Genomic DNA, 24974 nt, shown 5'->3' on the forward strand with positions numbered 1-24974 from the left:
TAATAACCAGAGTCTGGATGAGGACTGGAGTCCAAAGACAGGGACATGAGACCAAATAGTCAAGGCAAGGAAGTCCAGACTTGCTTGAAAACTGGACCAACTAAAACTTGAGTCACTTGGCTGATACGTAATCAGGAACTGGGATTGAAGTGAGAAACCTTAACGAAATAGATGCAGGCCTCTCAGCAGGGTGGGCTCTCAGCAGGATGGGCTCTTGAGATAAGGGAGGAGCTGCAACTACTGAGTCCCAAGATAAGGAAGGGGAATTCAAAGAATGCTAAATTGACATGCTGAAGAGACCTAATTGGGTGAAAAGTCATAAGAGGAAGAAGAGGAATCTTCAATCTTCATCCTGAAGACCCCTGCCCAAGACCATCAGGAGACATTGCGCAGGCGCAACGGGGAGGGACTTGGGGCGGGATTTGTGATAATGATTTCTCAAAACTAATTGTAATATCTCTCCCTATTCTCGGGATTATCATGAATATGTAAACACTTACACTATAGAAAGGAGCTGCTTTTCGCTCCAAAATGTACACGTTTGTGGAGGAGCGATCCCCCGTGCACCCAGCGCTGAATAAACATACCTTCTTTATAACCTTACTGGTTGTAAAGTCGTGACTCCGCACGTCAGGATCCAGCTTATCTTGAAACTTATTCCAGAATTGCAACTTGAGCTCTGAAGCCTAATGTGTCTGGGAGTCCAAAGGACTTCGGAGTTTTTTAGGTTTTTGAGTAGTTCACCCGATTTCAGGCTTTACAGCCCAGTTTTGCACTTAATGCTCTCCTGAGGTGGCTTCTTCAGACACAGCTGACTTTTGGAAGGATTTTAACTTGCTGCTTTGCAGACTGTTTTTGTTTTGGTTTTGGAGAGGTTTCCTCTTTATAGTATTTAGCATTTAAATGGAAAATGGAAGGGGGAGAAAAAGCAGCATTTTGGATTCTCACAAACCAGATGCCTGAAACAAATCATTGCTTCATGGCCAGCTATTAGTGAGCAGGGCTGGATACAGAGACAGTGCAAAACTTCTAAGTCCCTTTGCTGCTCAGAACATGTTTCTGAGGAGCTTTGCAGCTTTTGTTGAGACCCACAGGGATGGGATAAAGTAGCAACAAGGAAGTCGTTGCCCAGCAGGAATCCCGAGAGCAGCAGGAGGCAGAGAAATGAAGAGGAACGGAAGATGTAGGCTCACAGCTCCACCAGAACAGGCAGTTTTGACCGAGGTACTTGCAGAGAAGCAGAGAGGTGCCAGTCACCAGCATTTGCCATATCAGCTAAAGAGATATATGTCAAAACCGAAGGGGTGGGTGAGTCGCATCTGCCTTGGGACCTGCTCTGTATCTGCTGCCATCAGATGTGTTCTTTAATGACAGGGATAGCAGAGTAGAGATTAGGTTTGTGGAGACTGTGATATAGGTATATTAAGAAAGTTAAGCATAACTGTAAAATAGTTAGCTATAGTAAACTTAAATTGTACTTCAAACTAAAATTCCTTTAAGCTGTAAAAGCAAGGCATCTCTGAGCTGTAAAAGCAAGGCATTTCTGAAATGTAAAACAAGGACAAAGGACTGGGGCCTCTGACACCTGGAGATGGAGGACATCTGCACCCCCCCCTGCAGACGAGGGGCACCTGTGATTTGCAACCCAAAGGATGACTCCCCATTCAAGGATATGCATCACACATCAAACCGAGAGCCAAGGAAGATGGCACCGATCAAGGATGCGCATCATATCACGTTTCGATAAGATGGAGGAAAGCATGACAATGTTGATACATTTATGGCCTACGGAAGAGACTGTTGATACAGAAATTCCAGGACTAATTACACATCATTATGAATATGTATGTTTGTATTGTAAGACCTTGTGAATATGTGTGAGATACCTGCATTTAGGTCGGGGTTTCACTGGCTTAAGGTGTGCATGCTTGGTGGAGAGATGCCCCACGCACCCAGCGCTGAAATAAAGAATGCCTGCTTTCTAACACTCTGACTTCTGAGTTTTAGAGAGTTCTTCTCCGACCGACTTTTACGGTATCACTAACAGTGCAGCTTCTGCTTCTGCAGGAGGACGTGGTTCAGGGAGAGAGGTTGGGAGTGTGAGGATGGGGGTGAGGATCTCAGCTCGGGGTCGCTACATTTGTCAGTGTGGGAAGGGAAGTCTTGGGGCTGAAAGTGTATGAAACCCTGTCAAAAAAACTACCAGGCAATGTGCTCTTGTAGAATTCTCCCAGTAATCCTGATGTTCACTATTTCACCGTTGAATCGCTGTACCAGTAAGAAGGCAGTAATGTATACGTGAAGTATTTGTCCCAGAAAGCAAATTATTTATGTTCCCATCTAGTGACGAATGATGTGACAAGTTTTTAAGTGAGTGGCAGGAAGGAAGAGTAGCATATTTTGGTGACGGGACTAGAAGAAAACGTCAGGTGATGAGGTGACAGTGCTGACAGTAGAGTTCATTGAAGAAATATTACCTATTTTTCCTGGTAAAAAGAATCTGTTTGTTTGTTTTTTTTTTTTTTTAATAAATATGCTAAACATGAATCTGCCTAAAGGAAAAGTCCATTTACATAGTCTGTTTTAGACTACTGCTTTTTTTTCTTTACTCATGTGCTGACTGAGGGTCTTACTGTGCAAAAGTCGTCAAATTCTGTCATTTCTCTGTGTTTGTGGTTACAGATCATGGCAGCAGAACAGAGTCCAGCAACTTCCGTCATCGACAGGGCCGTCAAGATGAGGAAGGAGATTGAAGCCCGGAAAGTGGTCTTGGCCTGGGGGCTCCTTAATGTGTCTCTCGAAGGCATGATCTATACTGAAATGTGCGTTAATTGTTACATCTGAGTCAAACAAGCAAAGCCTCCTCCTTTGTATCTCCCTGAATCTTTCCTGGGACTGAGTGGTTGCAAAATGAGAACTTCTTTTTTTTCTTTTCAGGTCTGGAAAACTCATAAGCTCCTATTACAACATCACATACTGGCCACTCTGGTATATTGGTGAGTTGCTGCAGCATTTAAATTAGTTTTCAGGGTTCTTTTCTTTTATTCACTTGTTCAGTTTTATTGCTGGAGAGGTGGTCCTTAAACCAGCTTTTTTTTTTTTAATTGGGTTTTTTTGTTAGTTTTAAATTTAAACCAAAACTTTGGTTTGCTTTCTGCTATCTCCCTTGAAACTTGGAATTTCTTCCGTTTTAGTGACAGGTAAGGAGTGTTAACAGCTTTCTTAGGTAGGAAGAACTTATTTGGTGCATTAAATCTGTTTAATGTGTGGAGTAAGGCTTTGGGGAACACGGCAGATTTTACTGCTGTGTCGTACCGTGGGCGTGGATGGCATTTCACAAGAATTCGAGTTTGTTTGGGAGGAGCAGACTCTAAGCCAGCTGTATCAAATATGATTAGAGGATGAAGCAAGAGGAGGAGAAAAATCATGAGATGAGTGACAGATGATTTGACAGAAGACGGTTTTTGAGAAAGACTGTGAAACTTAATTGTAGTCGATTTGGAAAATGACTGTCTGTCTTTAAATATTCAATTGTAGCAGTATAAATTGATCTCAATATAGAAAGGAAAATTATCTCCAATGGTTCTTACATAAAAAGGTGAAGAAATCTTAGGTATTGCCCAAATTGGTACTTATTGACAGCACTAACAATGACCTGTTTTTAATAGGCATATGCCCATGTTTGCAAACAATCCACTTTTGTTATTCCCATGCTCAAGCTGCAGTAAAAACTTCTCTGTTTCTTCTAGAACGTGCACTTGCATCTCTGTTCAGCCTGAATGCCTTATTTGATTTCTGGGTGGACTTCAAATACACGGTGGCACCGACCAGCTTGGTCGTGAGTCCTCGCCAGCAGACCCTGCTGGGGTTGCAGAATGCAGGTGGGTGCAATAAATATCTCCGGCAATCTTTTTTAATTCTTTTTTTTTTGTTTCAAGATGGTGTCTCTCTCAGCGGTGGGATTCTTTAGTGGAGTGAGTTCTGAATGGCCTCATCTGACAGGAGCGGTGAACTGAATTACCCGCAGCCTATTAAAACTCACAACGTCAAGTGATAATTTGATGAGTGTTTGTGGGGAGAACTGGAGGGGAAACAAACACACAGACGGTGAAAAAGGGCAGGATGAGAGCGGCTGCTGAAGGACAGAGAGAGACTTGAACACTGTGAGGTGTGACAAGGAATCTGTGACTTATCCATGGAACTAGGAGCAAGGCAGAGAGCGCAGGTTTATATTTTGTTTTGATGTCCTACTGCTGTCACGCTGGGTAACGAGAACCAAATGAGAGGGACAGACAGACCTTCGTGTGAAGACGGAAAATGAGCCTAGAGAGTGGACGCTCAGAAAGCTTTTGAAGATCAAAGCAAAGTTCTGAAAAGAGCCTGACAAGGTAAATAGACCAAAAGCAAAATGCTAGCACGGTAGTATTGCACTCTGCTAGTCTGCCCCCAGGAAATGGGCAGCAGATGGTTGTAATGCTGCAACAACAAGGTTCAAGCATCTCCTGTGTTTATTTGCAGAGATAAATTAAGACATTCAATGCCTAAAGATGCCCAGAGTAGGCAGGTGGAGGAGCTGATGGAATAGAGAACCCCCCTGGGTTACGCAAGGTGCCTGGTAACACTGAACTGAAATCTGAAGCTGCAGGATTCGTGCTGAGCTGTGGTCCTGTGTCTCAGTCTTCTCTTTTTTTCTGTCAGTGGCTTGACTGCTGAGTTCTGTAGGGACACTAGTTTTTCTAGCGTCCCTTCTAGCATCTTCTTTAAATTGCCTTAAGATAGCGTTGTGTCTGCGTTTAAAGGGGGGAGGAGAGTTTGGGGCTGCTGCATCCACAATGCTGATTCTGTTTTTCCTCCTTGCAGCGGTACAAACAACTCCAGCGCGTGAGCTGGCGGCAAAGAAAGCCCCGTCTTGGGCACCTTCTCCTCCGATCCAGGGCCAGAGTGTGCTGAGTTCCAGCCCGTCCCGCTGCCCTAGCGCCAGTCCAAAGTTTACTACCGGTTGTACCCCAGGGTACAGCCCTCAACGACGGGCTCTGTCAAGCACCAGCGCTGCTTACGGCAGTGCTGGAACCTATTCCCCAGGCAGCAGCTCAGTCGGGTAAGGACCAGGCCAGCTCCCGAGGGGACAGTTGGGGTCTTTGTTTGGTGCCCTGTGCTGCTGAAGGGGAGCAGCAGCCAGCGGAGAGTTGTCTGTGTGTGTCTTTGCTCCTTTGGCAAAGCAGATCTCAGTTTGTCGTATCGGGATTTGTCCTTTTTCCCTCATTGGGTTGGAGCAGCTGGTTTGTTTTGGAACAAAGCAAAAACAAGAAATCAAACTGTAAGCGCAAAGGAGACCAAAAGAAACCAACCCAAACCCCAAACAAGAGTCTTTTATATTCATGTCGTGTACAAATCAAGGTGGAATTCTGTCTTCTTTATATGATACAAGCGTTTTTTTTAATTTGCCCAAGGTTTCCAGCTGCAGCTCCTCTCCTAGCGGGTCACTGTCCCCCACTAGCGTTGGGCCAGTGGAAAGCAGCAGCTTAAGGTCTCGTTACCGCTCTTCCCCCGGTCTGTGTAATTCTCCTACGGGCGAAGAAGATTATATGACAGACCTCAAGGCACTGCACACCTTCCTTCGGAACGAAGAACAGAAGCAGCAGAGAGTTCAACTAGGTAAAGAAACCAAACTGATTCGATCGGAAAGGCTTGGTCGGGAGAAGGGGTTGGGTTTATCAGAGACTGGCTTTTATGGGTGAGACAAGTCGCAAAGGATTCCAAGTGAGATTTGTTTTAATTTTTTCCAGATCCTCGTGCACGTGTTCTGCACTTACCTCGACTCCAGGCTGCCGCCTCACCCCAGATATCCCGAGGGCAAAACCTTCACTTCCCAACACTTCATTCAGACACCGGATAAACCAGGTACCGGCGCTCACATTGAGCTGCCCTTGGCCTCTGGGATCACGTCAGCACCCTTGAAATCCCCGACACCTTTGGAACTTTTCATGTGCAGACACTTCGAATGAAAACGGATTTTGCATCTACCAGAGCAGCATCAATCCGCCCCACTACGAGCTGATCTACCAGCGCCACGTCTACAACCTGCCCAAGGTACGGTGGTGGTAGCGGTGTCCTCCGGCTGTCAGGAAATCTGATTTGGGTCTGATTTGTTGTTTTGGTTTTTTTTTTTTTTTTTCAATTCTAGCCACATTTATTGACTGTTGACACTCAGGCTGGCTCAGTGCAGGCAGTAAACCTTAGCTTGGCCTTTGACCATGATGTTGTACTTAGTCTGCTCCTAGACAGTACTTTTAGTATCTGTTTAAGATCCATACGTACCTAGGCAGTAGCTTCCTCTTTATTTTCTAACAATTTATTTTAAAATACCACATCAGGTAATCCTCGATGTGTGTTGTCACCCGGGGCTTGTCCCTAAGAATCCTGGGGAGAAGCTTCTGTCCTGGTTTAGGCCCAGAGGGTAACTAAGCCCCACGCAGCCCTTCACTCGCTCCTTCCCCCTCAGCGCTGGGAAGGAACAAAATTTAAACAAAAAGTCTCAGGAATTGAGATGAGGACAGGGAGGGGTTTCCTCACCCATTAAAACAGGCAAAACCCAGACTCGTTAGGGGAAGGAAAGCAAGAACATCGCTTTGATTCAAACACTCACAAAACCAACACTTAACAGGCAGACTGGGACAGAGAGAAGCGTTAAAAAACACCTCCCCTCACCCCTCCCTTCTTCCCGGGCTCAGTTTTGTTTGAGGGTCCTGCTTTTATACAGTTTAACAAACAAATCATATTAAAATAAAAAAAAAAAGGGGCGTGGAAACATCTGGTAGATCGGCTTCACTCGGGCACATCCCGGGTCTGGCCAGGATCCGGGGCGCATCCGAGGAGTTCCTGTCTTGTAGGAAACAGCTGCCTTAGGGTCCAAAAATAGAGATTCTTTATCTAGTTTTCAGAGGGAATCTGGTCGTATTTCATGCGGATAGGGTGCTGGTCGGGAGGTTCACTCAAAAGTCAACTCTGGTGCGAGGCCTGTGGGTCAGGCTCTGGTGGTTTAGGCTTTGGTTCGAGGCCTGTGGGTCAGGCTTTGGTCTGAGGCCTTTTTACGTTCCCCAAACAATCACCAAAACCCCAAAAAACCCCAACATCCAAAAATCCCCAAAACCGCCAAAAGATCCTGAAACACCCCCCCTCCAAAAAAACCAAAACTCAAAAACCAAAATAAGCCCAAAACCCCCAAAACGCTAAAACCCCAAAAACCAAAAGAAAACCAAACCCTCCAAAAAATCCTAAAAACTCCAAAAACCCCCAAACCCCCCCAAAACCCCCCCAAACCACCCAAAACCCCCCAAACCCACCAAAACCCCCCAAAAACCAAACCACCAAAACCTCAAAAATACAAAAAGCCCAAAACCCCAAGAACACCAAAGCCCAAAACCCACCAAAACCCCAAAACCCCCAAACCCCACCACACGCACAGCCCCAGCGCAGCTTCCGCCCTCAAACTGGCAAAATTCTCCAGTGAATTTTAATTTTCGACCGATCCTGCTCTGCTTTCCAAAACCTGCAGCACGTCAAGTGTTTAGAGATGGTAACCCAGCCAAAACCCACGTTTGGTCTTTTTTCTGGTATTTCTCTCTCTGCAAAAAGCCAAGGATGAGGCAAAAACGCCGCCAGCCCCCCCGTGAGGCCATTTTGCGGTGGCTTTCCCAACGGCCGCTTCCTCCGCCTGAAAATCCCGTTTTTTGCCGAGGTTGGAGGATTTTTTGCAGGTTTTTTTGCAGGTGTTTGGGAGGGTTTTTGCGGGCTTTTTGCATTTTTTGCAGGTTTTTGCAGTTTTTTGGCAGGGGGTTTTGCGGATTTTTTTGCGGTTTTTTTTTTCTTTTGTTTTTGCGGGTTTTTTTCGCGGGTTTTTTCGCCTTTTTTTGCGTTTTTTTGCGGTTCTTTTTGTGGTTCTTTTTGCGGTTTAGGGGGTTGGGGGGGTTGGGAGTTTTTGGAGGGTTTGGGGGTGTTTGGGGGGTTTTGGGGTTTTGGGGTGTTTTGATTTTGGGGGGATTTGGGGGTTTTTTTGATTTTTTTGGTGTTTCTGAGTTTTTTGGGTGTTTTTTGGTGTTTTGGAGGCATTTTTGCGTTTTTTTGGGTTTGGAGGTTTGGGGATTTTGAGATTTTGGGGGTTTTTTGGGGTTTTATTTTATTTTGGTTTTTATTTTTTTTATTTTTCAGGGGTCTTTAAATTTTTTAAATTTTTTGTTCAAAAGAAGCCCACCATCCACCTCTGGCAGCCTTGCGAGCTCTGCCCTGGCCCGTGCCTCCAGCACAACCACAGCTCTGCCCTTCCTTTACCTTTCCAGTGATTTTTTTCACTGTTTTTTTGGCTCATAACCTCTGATTTTGGGAGCCTCACGGACTGACACGCAGCTGCAGCACCTCGGCAGGAGCCCGGGCTCCATAAACCCGCAGGCTTTTTGGGGCAAAAAACCCACTGGAGTTTGTTTCAAAGAAGAATTGTTCAATATTTGCCCAAAAAATATTTTTCTATTTTATGTATGGGAGAGGAGAATCTCTTGTAAATTCTGGCAAATGAAGGCTTTAGAATTGTATGGTTTAAAAAAAAAAAATATTAAGGGAAGTAAAAATCCATAAGCCCCCCCCTCCCCTATGCTGAGGGTCTCTGAGTCGTAAACTGCCAAAAACCCCCCATTTGTACATAAAAGCTGTGAGAACTCCAGCGGGGGCGGGGAACCCCACGTGTTTTGGGATGAGAAAATATATTTTTTGTACTGTATTTTATCTCTATGGGGCCGGGGGAGCTGCTGGTTCTTGGTGTGAACCGGCCGTTACTGGTGATTCTTGTCTCCCCCGGCAGCCGCAGGGCTATTCCTGTATTAAAGGAGTTTGTTTTAGCAAACGCTCGTTTGGGTTTTTCTTGGGGTTCAGCACCCCTAAATCCGTCACTGTACCGAGGGGGGACTTGGAAGAACCGGGTTTAGCTGGGCTTGACCCCCCGCCTCCTGCCTTCGCCCCCACCCCAGCCCCGTTACTTGCCTGCGAAAGGCTCTTGATGGGCAGAAATTCTCTTTTTTTGGCCCTAAATCTGGGTGTTTCTCTAGAAGCAGCCCCGGGGCCCAGGTCCCTGCGCACCCCCATAACTCTGCACCCCGATAATACCCTGCGCCTGGTCCCCAGGCACCCCCGTAAACCACACACCCCGCGTACCTCAATGTACGGGGTACCCCAATACACTGTGTACCCCAATATACTGTGTATCCCTCTCCCTGTGTACCCCAATATAATGGGTACCCCAATATACCGTGTACCTCACTCCCAGGGTACCCCAATACACTGGGTACCCCAATATACCATGCACTCTGCTCACTGGGTACCCCAACACACTGTGTACCCCAATATACCGTCTACCCCGCTCCCTGAATGCCCCAATACACCGTGTACCCCAATACACTGTGTACCCCAATATACCGCGTATCCCACTCCATGGATACCCCAATACACTCTGTACCCCAATATACTGTGCACCCCACTCCCTGGGCACCCCAATAGACCGTGCACCCCAGTCCCTGTACCCCAATACACCCCGCTCGTTGTGTACCCCCATACACTACACACTCCACTCCCCGTGTACCCCAATATACCATGTACCCCAACATATTGTGCACCCCACTCCCTGTGCACCCCAATACACTCTGCACCCCAGTCCCTGTGTACCTCAACACACCATGTACCCCCATACATTGTGCACCCCAGTCCCTCTATACCCCAACACACCGTTCACCCCAGTCTGTGTACCCCAATACAATGTGCACCCCACTCCCCGTGTACCCCAACATACTGTGCACCCGAGTCCCCGTGTACCCCAATACATTGTGCACCCCCATACACTGTGCACCCCAGGCCCTCTGCACCCCAACACACCGTTCACTCCAGTCCCTGTACCCCAATACACCGTGCACCCCACTCCCTGTGAACCCCAACACACCCCACTCCCCGTGTACCCCAACATACTGTGCACCCCACTCCCCGTGCGCTACGGTGCACTGTGCACCCGGGTAAACCCTGCACCCCGCTCCCTGTGCACCCCAGATGCTTCTACACCCCAGCCCCGCACACCCCAATACACCACGCACCCCAGTTCCCATGCACCCCGATACACCGCACCCCCCGCTTCCCGCGTGACGCAGCCCTGCGCACCCCGATTCCCGTGCATCCCCGACCCTGTGCACCCCCACACAGCGTGCACCTCGGTTCCCCTGCACCCCGATATACCACGCCCGCTGTCCAAGCGCAGCCCACATCCTTGCGCACCCCGATACACCGCGGCCCCCCCCGCCCGGATCCCCGCGCACCCCCGTCCCTGTGTACCCGGTTCCCGTACACCCCAGCCCCCCTCACCCCGATACACCGCGCACCCCGTTATTAGGTGCACCCCAGGCCCCAGCGGAGGCGGGTCAGCTCCAGCCCCTCCCGGTGGGAAGGGGGGGCGGTTTTGGGGGGTCGCGCCCCGCGCATGCCCCGCACCTCCCGGGAACGGACCCAGGGACCAACGGACGCACAGACCCCGCCATGGCCAGCGAGGGGGAGTCCAGCCTCCCCCGCCGCCGCTGCTGCACGCAGGATGCACCCGGTGAGGTGGGGGGACACACCTGGGGGGTTCCCCCGTTCCTGACAATTATACCGGGCATTGAGGGGGTCCTCCCCATCCTGAGTACCAGCGGCGTTCCACCTCCTGAGCATCACATTGGGCACTGGGGGGATTCCCCTCCCCTTCCTCATCCTGGGGGCTGGTGGGTTCCCCCCTCCTGAGCACCACCCGGGGGGCTCTGTGTGTCCCCTGTGGGGTTTGGGGACCAGGGTGACATCCCAGCACAGCAGCCCCTGGGTGTCCTGTGGTGCTGAGCCCGGGCAGGATATGGCCCCAGTGTGACTCCAGCCCCCACCCCCACCCCCCCCCGCAGATGCCCCCGAGGCCACCGAGCCCCAGGGTGACAGCGATGGCCCCCGCCGGGGCTCCCTCTGTGACCGGCACTGCGCCGCCATCAACAACGTGCAGGGTGACCTGGGTGACCTGGGCTGTCACCTGCACCGTCCCCGTGTCCCCCCAGGGAAGGTCAACCGTGGGCTGTGCTGGGCACGGGGTGCTGGGGGGAAGGGTCCTACACCCTCGTCACCCTCTGTCTCGCCTGCAGCTGTGTCCCCCCTGTCCTGCTGCCTGCAGCACCCTGACGGCCGAAAACGCCGTGGAGGCCAACAAGCTCTCCAACAACTATAATGTGGGTGGCTGTGGCATGGGTGGGGGCACCCACAGGTGCTCCTGGATGGCTGTAATACGTTTTCTTTTTCTTCCCGCCACCCTCTAAAAAAAAAATATTTTAAAAATCTCTGCAGTTTGGCTTCAAGAAATGGAAGAGCCACGTGACAGCGCGGCCCGGGGAGGACCGATCAGAGATCGTCAAGGAGCTCTACTCTGACCTCAATGTCATCCAGGGCTCCGGAGGTGGCTGGCCTTGGGGACAACCCTGTGCGGTGACGGCATGGATTTGGGCCGTTGCAGGTGACAAGGGTCCCATCCGGTGCTTCCCCTCCCCCAGGGTCCACGGTGACGTGTGGGAATGTCCTCTACCTGCTGCTCTTCGGCTGGTGGCTCTCGCTCCTCTATGTCCTCGTGGCTGCCGTGGTGTTTGTCACCGTTGTGGGGGCTCCTTATGGTGAGTCCTGCATTTGGCACCCCCACGAAGGGCTGGCTGAGCCCAAAACGATTGCTCTGATGGGTGCTGGGGTCTCCCGGGTCTCTGCAGGGTGGCCCTGGAGGGGACATGTGTGTCCCCAACAGAGCTGATGCTCGTGTCCCCGCAGGGCGGCTCTGCTGGGACCTGGCCGGGTATTTCCTCTGGCCCTTCGGCAAAGCGATCCAGGAAGTGGAGGGAACGGCACGCTCCGAATCGGGACCCCACTGGGGGATAAATTGAGGTGTCCCATGCCGCACCCTGACACCCCCCCACATCTCCTCCAGGTCCCCAAATCCCGCCGGGTGCTGGGTGCATGCGAGGCCGGCGCGGGGGAGAGCTCAGCCCTGCTCGGTGGCCCCGTGCCACGCCGCTGGCGCCCATGGTGCTGGGCGGACGCCGGACACTGGGTGAGCCCATCTTGGACACGGTGACACCCTTTTCCCAGGCGTTGGCACCCCGGGAGCCCCCCATTATGGTGGGGATGGCACCCATGGGTGCCTCCGCTCCCCTGGGGCGGGTGTTTTGGGGTGGGCAAACCCTAAAGGTGACTATCCGTTCGCAGCAGCGTGCCGGTGCCATGGCGGGGCTGTGCCTGGGCTACCCGGCGCTGGCACTGGCCCACGGGCTGGTGTGTGTACTACCCTCTCCTGGTTTTTCAAGTAGGTAGTGACGACATTACTAGGAGAAGTCCTAAAGCAATGAAGAGAGATTTCAGGTCCTCTCCAGAACGGGGTAGACAAAGAATTTTCACCAACTTTCCTGAGTGTTTTCTACCACTTTAATAACTCTCCTTCAACATGTCGCTATCGGGCGGTGCTGCCCCAGAAGGGATATCCCAGGCTTCGCCGACATTTGGCGGAAGAGCAGATGTCGGGGGACAATCCCCACCAGATCTGGTTTGACGTTCACTGGTGGCTGGGAGAGAAAAAGCAAGATCCAATGTTAGTTCTACAGCAGGGCGAGCCCACAAAGTCAATGGACAACTATCAACTGCGACAGGACGCTGTGAAGGTCTGGAGAGATTTAAGGCCACCAGAGGAAACCAGAAAGAATGAAAGGGACACACGCAACAGAAGAAATAAGATTTTCCATGTCTGACCATCAGGCAACTAGCTTTCTAAAGCCCGCAAAAGAATCTCCAGAGGAACCATTGTTATGAAATTCTTCTCTGGAGAGCCCGCTCCCTGTTTTGGGTTTCCACCTAACAAGACCTGCTTCATGCTCTGCGGGATAAGCAAGCAACTTCTCTCTCCTGGTTCCACGTGACCAGGAATTACATGGAAAAGGCTTCCGCTCTTTCAGTATCCCAGGCAAAACCCAACCGTAATCCCTAACCCACCTGAGCACTGAAGAATCACATCTGGAGCCGCTTACCTGAGCCCGATGGGTTTACGCTCGGTCCCCTGGTCTTGCTCACACTCCGCTTTCTGACTGCAGTGTCGCCGTTGCTCCTCCTGGCTTCTGCTAGCCTCTCATTAGCCCTGTGAGAAATGCAGGAGCGTGCAAGAATGGCTGTTGCTCATAGTGGCACCAAGTGGTTCCCCAGGTGTGACACTGCACTGTTGGGCTGAGGAACACAGGCTTCCGAGCCACCCACACGTGCTGCTGCTCGGGCTTCCAAGCAGTCTGTGTTAGGTCTTTGTCAGAGCTTTCCCAGAAGGTAGTAAGGACTCCGGGCTCTTTCCCTCCTCCCACGGTAAACACACACTGAAGGTGCACCGTTATAACGGACAGCAAATAGATTATTTTTGCCTCACAGGCTCCTCTTCTGTCCCCTCTGCCTTTTCCCATGTGTCTCTCCTCAGCTGGAGGGTAACACCAGAAGGGAAAGGGAGCTCCTCTTTTGCACCGCACGTGCAGGGAGAGGAGGTGGCTACAGAAAACTGTTGAAAGAAAACTAACTAGAACACCCTCCAGACAGGCCTGGTCAGCTTGGTTACTTCAGGGTCCGTCAAGAGCAACAAAACCAGGCCTCTGCCATGGGAGAGCCCACGGCGGGCTCTGGAGAAGTGCGCACATCATGCTGACCAGATCCAAGAAAGGGACGTGGGTTGGGAAAGCCGCGATGAAAAGGGTCCTATTGTGTTACGTGGGGAAAAAAAGAAAACGTTGGGACTTACTTATTTAATTTGTTTCTGAGAACTCTTGCAATGTCCTCCATCACCAAGAAACGCTTGTCGGAGCTCTTTAATTCTGCCTGTGCGCAGGCCAGGAGCAGGGCGGTCGACTCCTGCTTGTCCTTTGCTCTCTCCAGCTCGAGAGCCTGAGCTCTAATGATCTGCTCCAGCTCGTTCCTCCAAGAGGCGACAGCGGTGTTGATCTCTTCTACTCTGGCTTCAGCGGCTGCCTGTACCTACAAGAGAAGATGCAACTTCAAGAAACAGGAAGACAAAGACAATGCCCACCCCTCTCAACAAACCTGCTCTTTCCGCCACTTTTACAGAAAAGCTCTTAAACAGCCTAAACGCTGCCTGGACGAGGAGCAGCAAAACGGCTGCGTGTTTTTCACACGCACTGGTCCCACGACACACGACACACAGACTCTGGCGCAGCCTTTTGCAGCTCCCCGGCTTCCCTACGGGAAAGCCAAACCCACAGCACTAACAAAGAGAACCACGTGCCCAAGACAAAACACCTAAAAGTCGTGACCGCAACCACAGATGGACGCAACGCCGACCACAGATACAAATGGAACATGAACTGACCTCCAAGAGTAGACTCAGATATTGCTTCTCTTCCGGCGCTGTTGTGGTGTGACCCGCGCCAGGAGTCGCCAAGCGAGCTGACAGACTTGTCACCATCTGTCCCATCTCCTTATTTAGAGCTTCGAGCTTCAGAGATATTTGGGACTGCAGCTCCAGCTGTGCGGAGAGTTCGCACGCCTGTATGTGGGGAAAAACAATCTGCCTTGAGCAGAGGGGTCTCAAATCTCGGTGAAACTCCATCCAACGGATGCATCGAGATCATGGCTGTCAGTGCCCTGAGTTTGTATTTCAACCCAGGGAAAAGGCGCTTGGATTTCTGAAAGTAAGTGTGCCTTTCAAGCCCTTGCCAACAAGACTGCTCCAGCTTCCACCCATCCCTCCTTTCCAGAAAGGCTCCGTGGCAAAGGCGCTCCACTCCTCCTGCAGCATCATAGCACGTCCGTGCCTCTGGAGATGCTCTTTTGCATTTCACCGCGGTCGCTGCCTTTCATTTTGCTTCCACCACGGTGCCCCGTTCCTTCTCCCACGCACACCCCTGTGCTAATGGCTGGGGAGGACAGTGCGGGGGGAGGGACAAGAGCTTCAAGGCCTTACTTAGAGGCAGGGCGAAGCCTGGCTTATGAGACAACGGCAAACCAAGGTCACTTTCCTTGCCCCCAACCACCACTGCCAGGGAACTAGACACCATCTTTGTGCAGAGATCGACAGAGGGGAAACCTTGCAGGGAAAACAACCAAGGCCAGAGACATTCGGGGGCACGTGGCTTGTGGTTTCATCTCACGGCCACAACTTTTGGACAGTGTGGGAACAGAAGCGAGACTCGGAAGAGCACAGCTGCTTTGTTCTTCCCCACCCGGATGCTGCCCCCAAGCCACTGCTTTGCCCCTCAGCCTCGAAACAAGCCCCCTGAAGAGGCGGATCAGCTTTGCAAGGCGAGAGGGCAGGAGGAAGGAGCTAAAAGCACCCTCTAGTCTGACGCTCGTGACGTGCGCAGACAAATCTCTCCTGTATTTGTTCCCAGAATATTGTCTGCTGAAGGAAAAGAACAGCTTCAAAGACACGAACATGTTGACAGCCTTTGCATACCTTGGCCTTAGCCTTGTCCAGGTCCTCCTGCAAGCGGGAGTTCTCTGCCTTCAGGCGATTGCACTGGTGCGTCGAAGCGTTCAGTGCAGTTTCTGCTGTGTGCTGCTTTCTGACAGCATCAGCGAGCTCTCCTTGCAGCCGTGCCTCTGTTCTCTAGGGAAACAACGGCACAGGAGTACAAATTAAAAGAAGCCCAAGTCCGTATGTTGACTTTCAGTTACTAGTTCACAGGCCGAGATCACTTTTCTAAGTGCATCGCAAAGCAAAGCCATCGCATCCACGGGCAGAAGAGGGCATCTGCACAGCTGATGGTCTCCAGCCCCCCCTGGCTAGTGAAGACAACTACAGAAATGTCATCTCCTGGGGAAGATTTCTGTCTCCCAGCACATTCTCCTCGGAAGATGCCGACACTGTGCCTTTGTGGGGTTTGGCTTGTTCCTTAAGTTAATGCTAAAATCTAACGGGATGCCAACGCGGGAGCTGTCGTTGGACTGCAGCCCTTTCTCCAGCGACCCGAGCCAAGGCTTCCTAGAGCCAGCTCTGTGTATCATCCTTCCCGCCATTGTTCTGCTCCACAAACGAAACCCAACGCGGGCCTCAGCGTTTCTACGTACGTGTGTGTCTATAAACATCTCAAGGCTTGTCAGAACCTTCCGCGATTCCAACAAACCCAGCGCAAAACAGAACCAAGCTGAGCGAAGGACTCCCGCGCACGGACCGTACACCTGCTGACTTTTAGAAGCGCCAGACAGCCTTGGGAACTGCTCTCCTTTAAGTCAGTCTTGGTCAGCGCTCACCTCACCTCTTTTTCTACCTTGTCGGCCTCGCACGTAGAGGCACCACCACTCACCATTTGTTCCAGGCAGTTGTTGTTCTGCACGTCTCCCAGCTGCTGACGCAGCAAAAAGTTTTCACTTTGGAGCTGGGCCAGTTGTTGCTGCAGCTCTTCTGCCTTCTTGGTGGCATCTGCTCTCTTCTGATCTTTAAGAAGGCATACACCACACCAGTCCAGTGTCTGCCTCTTGGCCTTCTGTAATTCTCTTTCCGTCCAGTCTAAAGCCGATGTCTTTTCCAAGAGGGCACTTTTCAGTTGCTCCACTTCCTTTTCCAGCCCATCAGCTTTTCTTTCGGCTTTGCTCAGCTGCTGAGACAAGCTCTTGTTTCCTTCTCGCATCTCAGCGATGTTCTCATGGAGCTTTTCTTGCACTCGAAGGCATTGGTGACCTTCTCTCTGAAACACCTGCCCATCGACCCTTTCAGATGGCTCATGTCTCCCAGGGCTCAGGTGGGAAGGGGATGAATCTGACCCCACCGTCGGTATTTGGGCTCTGACATCTTCTGCCTGTTCAAAGTTGAAGAACACAAATGCACAGCACTTAGGAAATCAGCTCAAACCAGGAGGTAGCAGCAGCATTTCATACAACCAGGCGAGGACTGCCAGCAGCTTGACAGCAGATTATCAAAGAGTTTTCAATAACTCTGCCTTAGACATTTTTCATGGAAAAGTCTTGCTTTGCATTAGCATGGAACGTAATCCTAAAAGGAGGACTCGAATTGAAAATCTTTGGTTTGGCATACCTCCTGCCCAAAGCTCTTGCTCTCCTTGACGCCTTCTTCCTCTGATGGCGACGTACGGACGGCCGACTCCAAGTTGGCGGCAGGCTCATCTACATTAAAAACACATGTTTTTGAAACCAGAGTGAGCTAACGCAGCTCCTTGATGCCTACAGTGCTTTCCCAATCATCGTGCTTGCAGAGACAATCCTAGCACAGCCACACACCCCAAACCCAGGGGGACTTGTCAAAATGCAGATTCCAGACACGTCTCTTCTCCTGCGGGGGAATTCGTCTCCTCTAGCGCACACGCCTTTTCCGTGTGCCAGGGGGATGACGGGATGGCTCAAGGTGATCAGAAACGAGCCCCGAAGGAATGAGCGTCTCGGGAATTCTGCTTTCCAGGGACAAGGCCTGGCAGTGCATTTTTTCCTGGATCATCAGCCACACCACATCATCCTTTCCAAACGGCCCGTCTCCACGGCAAGCCGCCAGAAGGGCAGGCGACAGGCCTTCTCCCCATCCCTCCTCCACACCGGAGAGTCCTACCTGCTCTCCGCAGGGCGGGTGCACGCTGCCTCGCTGCAGCAGCTGCTGCCCCACGGGGAGCGCTGGATGCTGACACCCCTTTGCCTTGGCCTGGAGCAGCTTGTCCCTTGTTTTCCCGCTTGCTGGGGTCCACAGGCCGCGCGCTGCCACTGCGCCTGCGCCTGGAGAGACAAAGAGCAGAGCCAGTCGTAGGCACAGCTCACGGCAAGGAGAAGGGCCTGTTGTTGCCCGCCCTTTCCGTAGTGACCTCCCTCGAGGACGAACACCCACAGGCACAAAGCTAAGCCCCAGGGGAGGAAAAGAGCCCCGGAGCTTCCCAGGCAGCGCCCGCCTGCCTGCGCCCCGTTACCTGTCGGCCTTGTCCCGGCAGTGGGTGTCGCGCTCCTCCACCAGCGGCCGCGCTGGGGCCAAGTTGCCGGTGGTGGCTGCACGGTGCAGCTCGTCCCGGCCCTCCGGCTGGAGCTCATGGCCACCGCTGCTCCTGCAGGACTCGGGACCCTCCCCTGCCCCCCTGCTCCTGGCCCTCCTGCACAGCCACCGCCAGATCCTCTTCATGGCCCGGCGGGGATGGGCACTGAACCGCCTCCCCTTGCCTCTCCCTGGGGAGCGCTGCCAGGCAGGACTTAGTGGGCACTGCCGGGTGCCGGCTGCCAACAGAGGAGCCAACCCCAAGGAGTGGCAGGGCACGGGCAGCTGCCTGCGGGCTGAGCCACCACCAGCAGCGATGGCAGCACCGGCACCACCAGCACCAGCTCCACCAGTGCCACCAGCACCAGCCCACTGGCACAGCACTGGCAGCACCACCAGGTACTGTGTGTGCAGGGCCTGGGACAGAACCCCTTGTACTGGGGGCCGTGCGCTGACATCATAAATGGCTCATTGGGGGCTGGGAGGGGCCTGGGTGCTCAGAACCTCTCTGTGGGTACACAGGCCACGTTGCCAAGGGAACAGCCCCTGGGGCATTGTGTCCAGGGGCACAGGGTTGCCCAAGGCCACCTCTCCAAGGCTCCCACCTCCCTGCACACTCTGTGGACCCCTCTCCTCCTCTTGCCTGCAAGGCTTGCCTGCGTGGGAGACAGACGGGCTGGGCAGAGCAGGCTCTTGCCAGCAGGGCTCCCAGCAGAGAGAACAGTGTGTGGATGTGTGTTTGCACACGTGTCGGTGTGTCTTCCTTCTAACAGGCTGGAGGCACTCAGAGCAAATCCAGCACAGGGATTGGCTGACGTGGCTGTGGCCTATGGTCATCCCTGCTCTGGAAGGATGAGGAGTGATGCATAGGTGTCTCAGAAATCCTGGCTCTCTGCCCCATATAATAAAATATATTGATTTATATTACTGTATATATGGTTTGTTATCTAAATATATTTATATTATTACATGTATAATATTGACTTTTATACATGAATATTATTACATGTACAATATCAACTAGTCTATATAATTATTATATCTTTTTATACATATAAGATATCTATTTGCACTGTTACATGTGCTGGATTTTGTGATTTCTTGCTCAAAGTTCTCCTTATGGCTAGCTAAAACTAGTCCCCTCCTTTTATTTAACTTATGAGAGAGTTTTTATATTGTGTTCAAGTATTTGAATATATGTCTATCTGAGATTCTGCTAGGGAAACCAAGTAATTTGCACTGGGAGTTACAGTCCCTGTGCTGCAGGTTGCTGTTTTCCTGTCCAAGTTGGGTGGCTGTGGTGGTCCAAGACATGACATGGTCCCCTTCCCATGCGGGGGCCAGAAGAGCACTGGAGGAGCTCTGGGGTGGTGGGTCCCAGAGGACCTGCTCTGCAATCCACACAAGCCACCACACACTCGTCTGAGTAATAATGTATGTGCTCCTGGCAGAAAATTAGTTGGCGTTTCTGATGTAATAGTAACGTCGTCTGCTAGAGGTGGCTGGTCATTTGAAAAATCCAGTTCTGTTGAAAACATAAATTTTCCTTCAAAACGTAGTTTTGACTGGTCCTACACCCTACTAAGGGCGAATTCCATTTTTGGGACCAAGGGCAGCACAACTGCTATACCTAATTGCATCCTATTTAAGGCTGAGCCTCTCTAGGGTGGGATAGATTTCCTCCCTTGGAGGAATGGAATTGCCTCATCAAACAGACTTGTTCTGTGAAATCCTTTGGTGCTGGAGAAGCACAGGGAGGAACTGTGCTATGAACTATACCTGGGTTTCTATGCCCGATGTCCTGGAAGGGTCTGAAACTAAGAAATTGTCAGGCAAAGGAAATAAAAATATTATAAGCCACTTCGTATTGCCTCATTCACTGCAGAGTCAACATGGCCATCAGTCTAAGCTAGAACATCACTAGGACTTGACTGCAAGGGGAGAAGGGCTTGAACCATGAAGATCCTCCTAGCAGGGAAACCCCAAACCAGAGCTCTGAGATATTCACGTCACTGCGGATCTGCACGAGCAATCAGGCTTGCAAAAAAGGTCAACGTATCAGTGAGAGTCTCAGGCAAGTCCTGCAGCTACAGGCGGTGGGCTGAAACCCCCGCCCCATGAAGGTGGAATGAAGACAGTATGAAATAACACCAGTGGGGCTGTGCACTCACTTCTGCATGAGACCAGGGTAAGAAATAACCCTGGCCTGTTTTTAAGAGGAATTTCTCCCCTCACCCACATGAATCGCAGTGAGAGCTACACACTACGTAAGTCCAACAGTTACCTCTACTTAAAGACCATGTCATGACATCTGTCCTCCGTTGTGGCCACAACAGCTTATCAAAACTCCCTTCCAGTGTTTCATTGAAGAATCTGCTACAAGGGCAGGAGAATAAGAAGCCACCTGTGTTCAGAGGCTAATGCTTGCCACCCCTTCTTCCACCCGACCACACCAGTGCTGCTGCAGAATACAATACGGTTTGTCATTTCTTTAATCTTAACAAAAGGATGAGTACAGCTTTTCATTAAAGTATTGTCATCAGCAAATGAGGCAGAGCAGGCTCTCGCCAGCAGGGCGCCCTGCAAGCACAAGAGGTGGGGACTGGACACCCCCATGTCCCTTTTTGTGCTTCCTGGGTTCTCAGCCTGAGTTTTGGGACACCCTGGACCCCTTGGTGTGCCTCTCTCTGCATCCCTGGACCCCTGGCTGTCGCTTTAAGGGCACCCCAAGTCCCCGGGCTCCATTTTGGGAAGAAGAAGCTATGCTCACCCAAGATTTGGTTTCAAGTACGTTATAGTCTGTGGCAGTAAGACAGCAGCTATGCTAGGAGGAATCCTGCAGTGACTACTGAGGACCTCAAAAGAGAGCCAACAGATCCCACAGAGCAGCATGGACCCTTGGAAACAGCTGCTTAATGTACCACGTAGGAAAAGCACAAAAGGAATAGACCAGTACTTACGTTTACAAAGTCACCTCCTTGGATCATGAAATCCTTTATTACCCTAAAGAAGTAGAACAATACTCAGTTCTCAGTAGACAAATGTCTCCAGAAGCTTAGCATGGGGCAAACAGGAGTTCTGCCTCGCTGCACAACGAGAGTTATCAGCGTCTGTGAATGCTACAGTCTAAAATCTACAACAAAGCTTAACTACTCGTTGCTATTGGGTAATTTGGGACCCATTGCTGCTCGAGCAGGGATAGTGATTAGAGGACAGATGCCAGAACGTGGTCTCTGACCTGACACACCAGGCACGGGGGATCCCTCCCAGGGACCCCAGACCCCCAAATGCCCCAGATCTACAGAAGGACAGTATCAGCCAAGACCTACAGATGCCTCCCAGACCAATAATGCCTGAGGCAGCTCTCCAAACCACATCTAGCTCAAACTGCTACTTCAGTGCCTAAACAAAAGCAGAGGAATTACCTGGGCAAAGTGCTTCCTTTATAACCTATAGGGACACCATCCTTCCTGCAAGGAAACGAAAAGGAAAATCATTGCAACTTACTGCACATCCCAACACAAAACCCTCCCAGGAATTCAGAGTCACAAAGGCTTGTCCTACACGTTACTACTGCCTTGATACACCACCCAGTGCTGCAGCCTGGCTCCCCGCTGGTGCTACCAGAGGCAAAGGCAAACCTCGAGTGGGCTCTGCCCGCTAAATGACACGGTTCCCTACAACACCCAAACCAGCACCTTTAGGGGATCCCACTGCCATCTGCAGCACGAGCAGGCGGGATTTGCAGACAGGGCTTTTCAGAGCACCCTGAGCACGAACAAAGTCATGCCCAAAGGGAACGTCTGCCACCCCTGCGACGCACCGAGCTCAGCACAACTTCATCACAGCGGTTTTCTGCAACTCTTTCATGTTGTACTGGCAGAGTAAGAAACACTTCCAAGTGAGCCTTCTTCCTGCTCACCCAGCCCTGTTTCTCTGAGCAGGCTACTTTAAAGGACCCCGTAACCCGCTTACCTGAATTCACCCGTACAAAACTGCCTGCAAGACAAAAAAGAGAGCAGAGCGTGAGGCACATCTGCCCCCGGAGGACACAGAGGGCTGCATTCAGCCAACATGCACTGACTGGTGCGCAGGAGTGCCCTTGCTGCACCGGGGATGACCCCAGTGCCACGGAACCGGCAGGAACTCCTCCCCACTGCCATTTTAAAACAGACTGCTCTGCTGCCTGCAGTTGAGGAGCGCAGATATTTAACAGCGAGGCTGTAAGGGGCAGTGAACGTGGAGCAGACCCCGTGTTTCACAGAGAACAGGGTACATCCATCTCTGCCGTGGCAGCGGGACGCCCGAGCGGTGCATCCTTCAGTCAGCGCCAAGAGACCTGCGTGGCCCTGCCGTTAAGGTGCGGCCTTTTCCAAGGGCACCGAGCGCACGAGAAGCTCCGCAGAGGGAGCAGAGCGGGACCGCAGCCCTTCCCCTTCCAGCCAGGTGCCCTTCCCCAGGGGATCGGGGTGCTCACGGCCGCATCTCTCTGGGAACGCAGAGAGGAGCAAAGCAGTGCGGCGGCTCTGGGGGGCACTGGCCACTCTGCCACCTGAGCCATTCCTGCGCCCAAAAGTCTTCACAGCCCCCACCCGGGCTGAGCTGCACAAACGTCGCCTGCTCCTCACCTGAAGTTCTCTGCTGGCTTGGGTACAACGTCGGCGAACAGCTCGATCTTCATGCGGCCGACCTCCTGGGGAGACGGGGCCGCATGAGCCCCCTGGGCCCCTCACACAAACACACACACACACACCCCCCAGCCTCCCCCCGCCGCGCCCGGGGAACCCCCACAAACTCAACCTCCCGCCGCACCCCCCACCCCCGAAAGCCCCCTCCCGCCGCACCCCTGCCCCCCTGCCCTGCAGCCCTGCTGCCAGCCCTTCCCCCCGCGCCCCTGCAGCCCCACAGCCCCCGACTGCCCCGCACCTCCCTCCCGCTGCTCCCCTCCGAGCGCTTTCGGTCGCCCCCCGCCAACCCCACGACCAGCACTCGACCCCCCCCGCACCCCCCCACGTCGCTCCTACACCCCCAGGGAACCCCGGCACGTCCCCCCGCCCTGCACCCCGCCACCCCCCTCCCGGAGCCCCCCCGCGAGCCCCCCCGCTCCGGGCCCCCCCGGCTGCCCCCCGGCCCCTGCGAGCCCCGCACCCCCGCCCCCCCCAGCTCACCCCCGCAGCCCCTCCCGCTGCCGCCCCCGGCCCCGCCGCGCAGCGCCCGAGCCCACCTGCCCGCCGATGGTGACATCGAAGAAGACCACGGGGTTGGTGGGGTTGGACGCCAGCACCGCCATGGCACGCGCCGCTCCCGGAAGCGGAAGTGCCGCCGGAAGCGGCGGCGGCTCCGGCCCCGGAAGTGCCGGCGGGGCCGGGCGGGGCTGAGGCCTCCCCTGGGCGCGGAGCCCGGCGCTGCCGCGGAGGGCGGGCGGCGGCAGCGGGCAGCGCGGCCCCTCGGCCGGCATCGCAGGGGGCTGGGGGCCCAGCAGCGCGTTCCCTGCGGGCCCAGGCGGCCCCGGAGCCGGCCCTGCGGCCGTTCCTGCCCCGAGGCGCCGGAGGCCGCCGGGAGGGTGTCGGGAGACGTGGCGGAGGGCTTGGAGCAGCGGGGTCCGCGGGCTGGGCCGGGCTGTCCTTCAGCCCTCGCGGGCAGCTCGAAGCTTCCCAGAAGCAAAGCCCTTCTTGGCAGGGCCCCCTCCGTCCCTTGGTGCCCGCCCCGCCGGGGAGAGCCCTGCCTGCGCCCGCCGGGACGGGTCCTGCCGCGGGGACTTGCCCGGGACGCTCGGCAGGGCCGGGCCTCAGCAGGGCCTGGTTCTCCAGCCCCGTGCTGGGCTGGGGCGGCCGCGGGGCGGTGCACAGAGGGCAGAGAGGGGTGTCCAGTGCCCAGCGGGAGATGGCCGTGGGCTCTGGCAAGCGGCACCTGAGGAGGAGGTGTTGGCGTGCATCAGGGGGATGAGACAAGGAGACGAACGGGCAGAGTCCAACAGAACTGCTCAGCAGGAATTCTTGGATGAGCAGCGCTGGGGCGCCCTGGGGATTCTCCGCCATAGGGGCTCCCAGGAATTAGCGAGGGACAGCAGTTTACATACATGCAAAAAAGCCGCTTTTTGCCACGGAAGTAGTCCTCATGTACACCCACAAATGTTCGCACGTGCTTATTTGTATCTTCCCTGGCCAGGCGCAGAGTCACTTTGAAAACTGAGCCCACCTAATGAGAGGAGGAAAACAGGAGCTGGTGCTGATCAGAAAACGCGCAGCTGCTCTACTGTATCTTTCTTCTACAGGTTTCTCCACGTACTTGACAAATTTTAAGATCAACAGTAAGAAACGCTAAGGGGCAGGTAATTGTTGTTAACCATTTGCCCTGAAAGGCAAAAATTACTTAAGGCACTTGGCTGATGATCAGAGGGTACAAATCAGAAGCCTTAAATACCCAGCCCGTGCAAAGCAGCTCTTCCAGCTGGTTATTCCTGACATGTCAGCGACACGTTTGACCGCACCCGTGTCTCTATTTATTTGCTCATTTTCTGCAACCTCAGCCTGCCAAACCGTGCATCTGTTTGGGCTGCTGTCAATCACACGTCAGTCTTTATTTTACTTGGCTCCAATCAAAGCTGGTGTTTTGACGAAAGGTGGGGGGGAGAGCACCTGTCAAAGCACTGAAGGCGAGAGAGAAAGGCAGAGACCTAAGAGGTGGGGGAGAAATGGGTTATTTATTATCCATGAAAATGATGCAATAGTGTGCGGGGATGCAAAGAGCAGAGAATTGCAGCGAGAGCGGCGCTGTACTTTTGGGGTGACTTGCTTGTGCCGTTTTAGGAGGTGCAGAAGAGGTGGGGGGGGCTGAGCTTCAGACTGCAGCAGTGCAAGGAGGTCTAAGCAGAAGGTCAAGGAATAACAATGTAGAAAGGCCAAGGAAAATCCCCCATCTCATTCCCCTTGACAAGCCACTGCTT

The 24974-nt window shown here is 52.9% G+C and overlaps 3 protein-coding genes across 8 annotated transcripts; 1 reads left to right on the top strand and 2 right to left on the bottom strand.

The window, feature by feature from the left end:
- Positions 1 to 1142: 1142 nt before the first annotated feature.
- LOC141932328 (transmembrane protein 209-like) lies at positions 1143 to 8871 on the top strand. 4 transcript variants are annotated; one of them, XM_074845738.1, is made up of 9 exons: positions 1143 to 1844; positions 2683 to 2822; positions 2938 to 2996; positions 3750 to 3881; positions 4861 to 5098; positions 5451 to 5655; positions 5787 to 5901; positions 5993 to 6090; positions 8209 to 8871. In XM_074845738.1, exons 1-6 carry the CDS (start codon positions 1653 to 1655, stop codon positions 5524 to 5526), a joined length of 837 nt encoding a protein of 278 aa, XP_074701839.1. In that variant the 5' UTR covers positions 1143 to 1652; the 3' UTR covers positions 5527 to 5655; positions 5787 to 5901; positions 5993 to 6090; positions 8209 to 8871. The 4 variants fall into 4 exon arrangements, with proteins under 4 accessions (XP_074701839.1, XP_074701838.1, XP_074701837.1 ...); XM_074845737.1 differs by lacking the exon at positions 8209 to 8871 and having other exon boundaries at positions 5993 to 7311; XM_074845736.1 differs by lacking the exon at positions 8209 to 8871 and having other exon boundaries at positions 5787 to 7311.
- A 3610-nt stretch (positions 8872 to 12481) lies between these two features.
- On the bottom strand, positions 12482 to 19668 carry LOC141932307 (uncharacterized). Its single transcript, XM_074845706.1, has 12 exons — positions 19611 to 19668; positions 19279 to 19419; positions 18547 to 18684; positions 17970 to 18267; positions 17621 to 17781; positions 17096 to 17184; positions 16368 to 16859; positions 15518 to 15670; positions 14432 to 14608; positions 13847 to 14079; positions 13101 to 13207; positions 12482 to 12641 (listed from the first exon to the last, which is right to left on the bottom strand). Exons 1-12 carry the CDS (start codon positions 19666 to 19668, stop codon positions 12505 to 12507), a joined length of 2184 nt encoding a protein of 727 aa, XP_074701807.1. The 3' UTR covers positions 12482 to 12504.
- LOC141931983 (peptidyl-prolyl cis-trans isomerase H-like) lies at positions 17649 to 23831 on the bottom strand. Of its 3 annotated transcripts, none has more exons than XM_074844862.1 (7): positions 23253 to 23831; positions 22657 to 22721; positions 22004 to 22027; positions 21454 to 21498; positions 20989 to 21031; positions 20313 to 20401; positions 17649 to 17781 (listed from the first exon to the last, which is right to left on the bottom strand). In XM_074844862.1, exons 1-6 carry the CDS (start codon positions 23484 to 23486, stop codon positions 20390 to 20392), a joined length of 423 nt encoding a protein of 140 aa, XP_074700963.1. In that variant the 5' UTR covers positions 23487 to 23831; the 3' UTR covers positions 17649 to 17781; positions 20313 to 20389. The 3 variants fall into 3 exon arrangements, with proteins under 3 accessions (XP_074700963.1, XP_074700962.1, XP_074700961.1); XM_074844861.1 differs by having other exon boundaries at positions 20313 to 20404; XM_074844860.1 differs by lacking the exons at positions 17649 to 17781; positions 20313 to 20401 and having other exon boundaries at positions 20560 to 21031; positions 23253 to 23827.
- Positions 23832 to 24974: the final 1143 nt, after the last annotated feature.

The sequence above is a fragment of the Strix aluco genome, chromosome 19 (assembly GCF_031877795.1).
Source record: "Strix aluco isolate bStrAlu1 chromosome 19, bStrAlu1.hap1, whole genome shotgun sequence".
Taxonomy (NCBI): Eukaryota; Metazoa; Chordata; class Aves; order Strigiformes; family Strigidae; genus Strix; species Strix aluco.

What these genes read in the sequence shown, in the direction of transcription:
- LOC141932328 (XM_074845738.1), top strand. Translation starts at nt 1,653, where the DNA reads ATGACTCCCCATTCAAGGATATGCATCACACATCAAACCGAGAGCCAA. An exon ending in TTACACATCATTATGAATAT is followed by an intron (nt 1,845 to 2,682) that starts GTATGTTTGTAT and finishes TTGTGGTTACAG; the next exon opens with ATCATGGCAGCAGAACAGAG. An exon ending in CTGGCCACTCTGGTATATTG is followed by an intron (nt 2,997 to 3,749) that starts GTGAGTTGCTGC and finishes TGTTTCTTCTAG; the next exon opens with AACGTGCACTTGCATCTCTG.
- LOC141932307 (XM_074845706.1), bottom strand. Translation starts at nt 19,668, where the DNA reads ATGCAATTAGGTATAGCAGTTGTGCTGCCCTTGGTCCCAAAAATGGAA. An exon ending in CCCTTGGCAACGTGGCCTGT is followed by an intron (nt 18,268 to 18,546) that starts GTACCCACAGAG and finishes CTCTGTTGGCAG; the next exon opens with CCGGCACCCGGCAGTGCCCA. An exon ending in CTCAGAAACAAATTAAATAA is followed by an intron (nt 13,208 to 13,846) that starts GTAAGTCCCAAC and finishes CATTTCTCACAG; the next exon opens with GGCTAATGAGAGGCTAGCAG.
- LOC141931983 (XM_074844860.1), bottom strand. Translation starts at nt 23,486, where the DNA reads ATGCCGGCCGAGGGGCCGCGCTGCCCGCTGCCGCCGCCCGCCCTCCGC. An exon ending in AAGCCAGCAGAGAACTTCAG is followed by an intron (nt 22,028 to 22,656) that starts GTGAGGAGCAGG and finishes TTTGTCTTGCAG; the next exon opens with GCAGTTTTGTACGGGTGAAT. An exon ending in TTTTGTACGGGTGAATTCAG is followed by an intron (nt 21,499 to 22,003) that starts GTAAGCGGGTTA and finishes GTTTCCTTGCAG; the next exon opens with GAAGGATGGTGTCCCTATAG.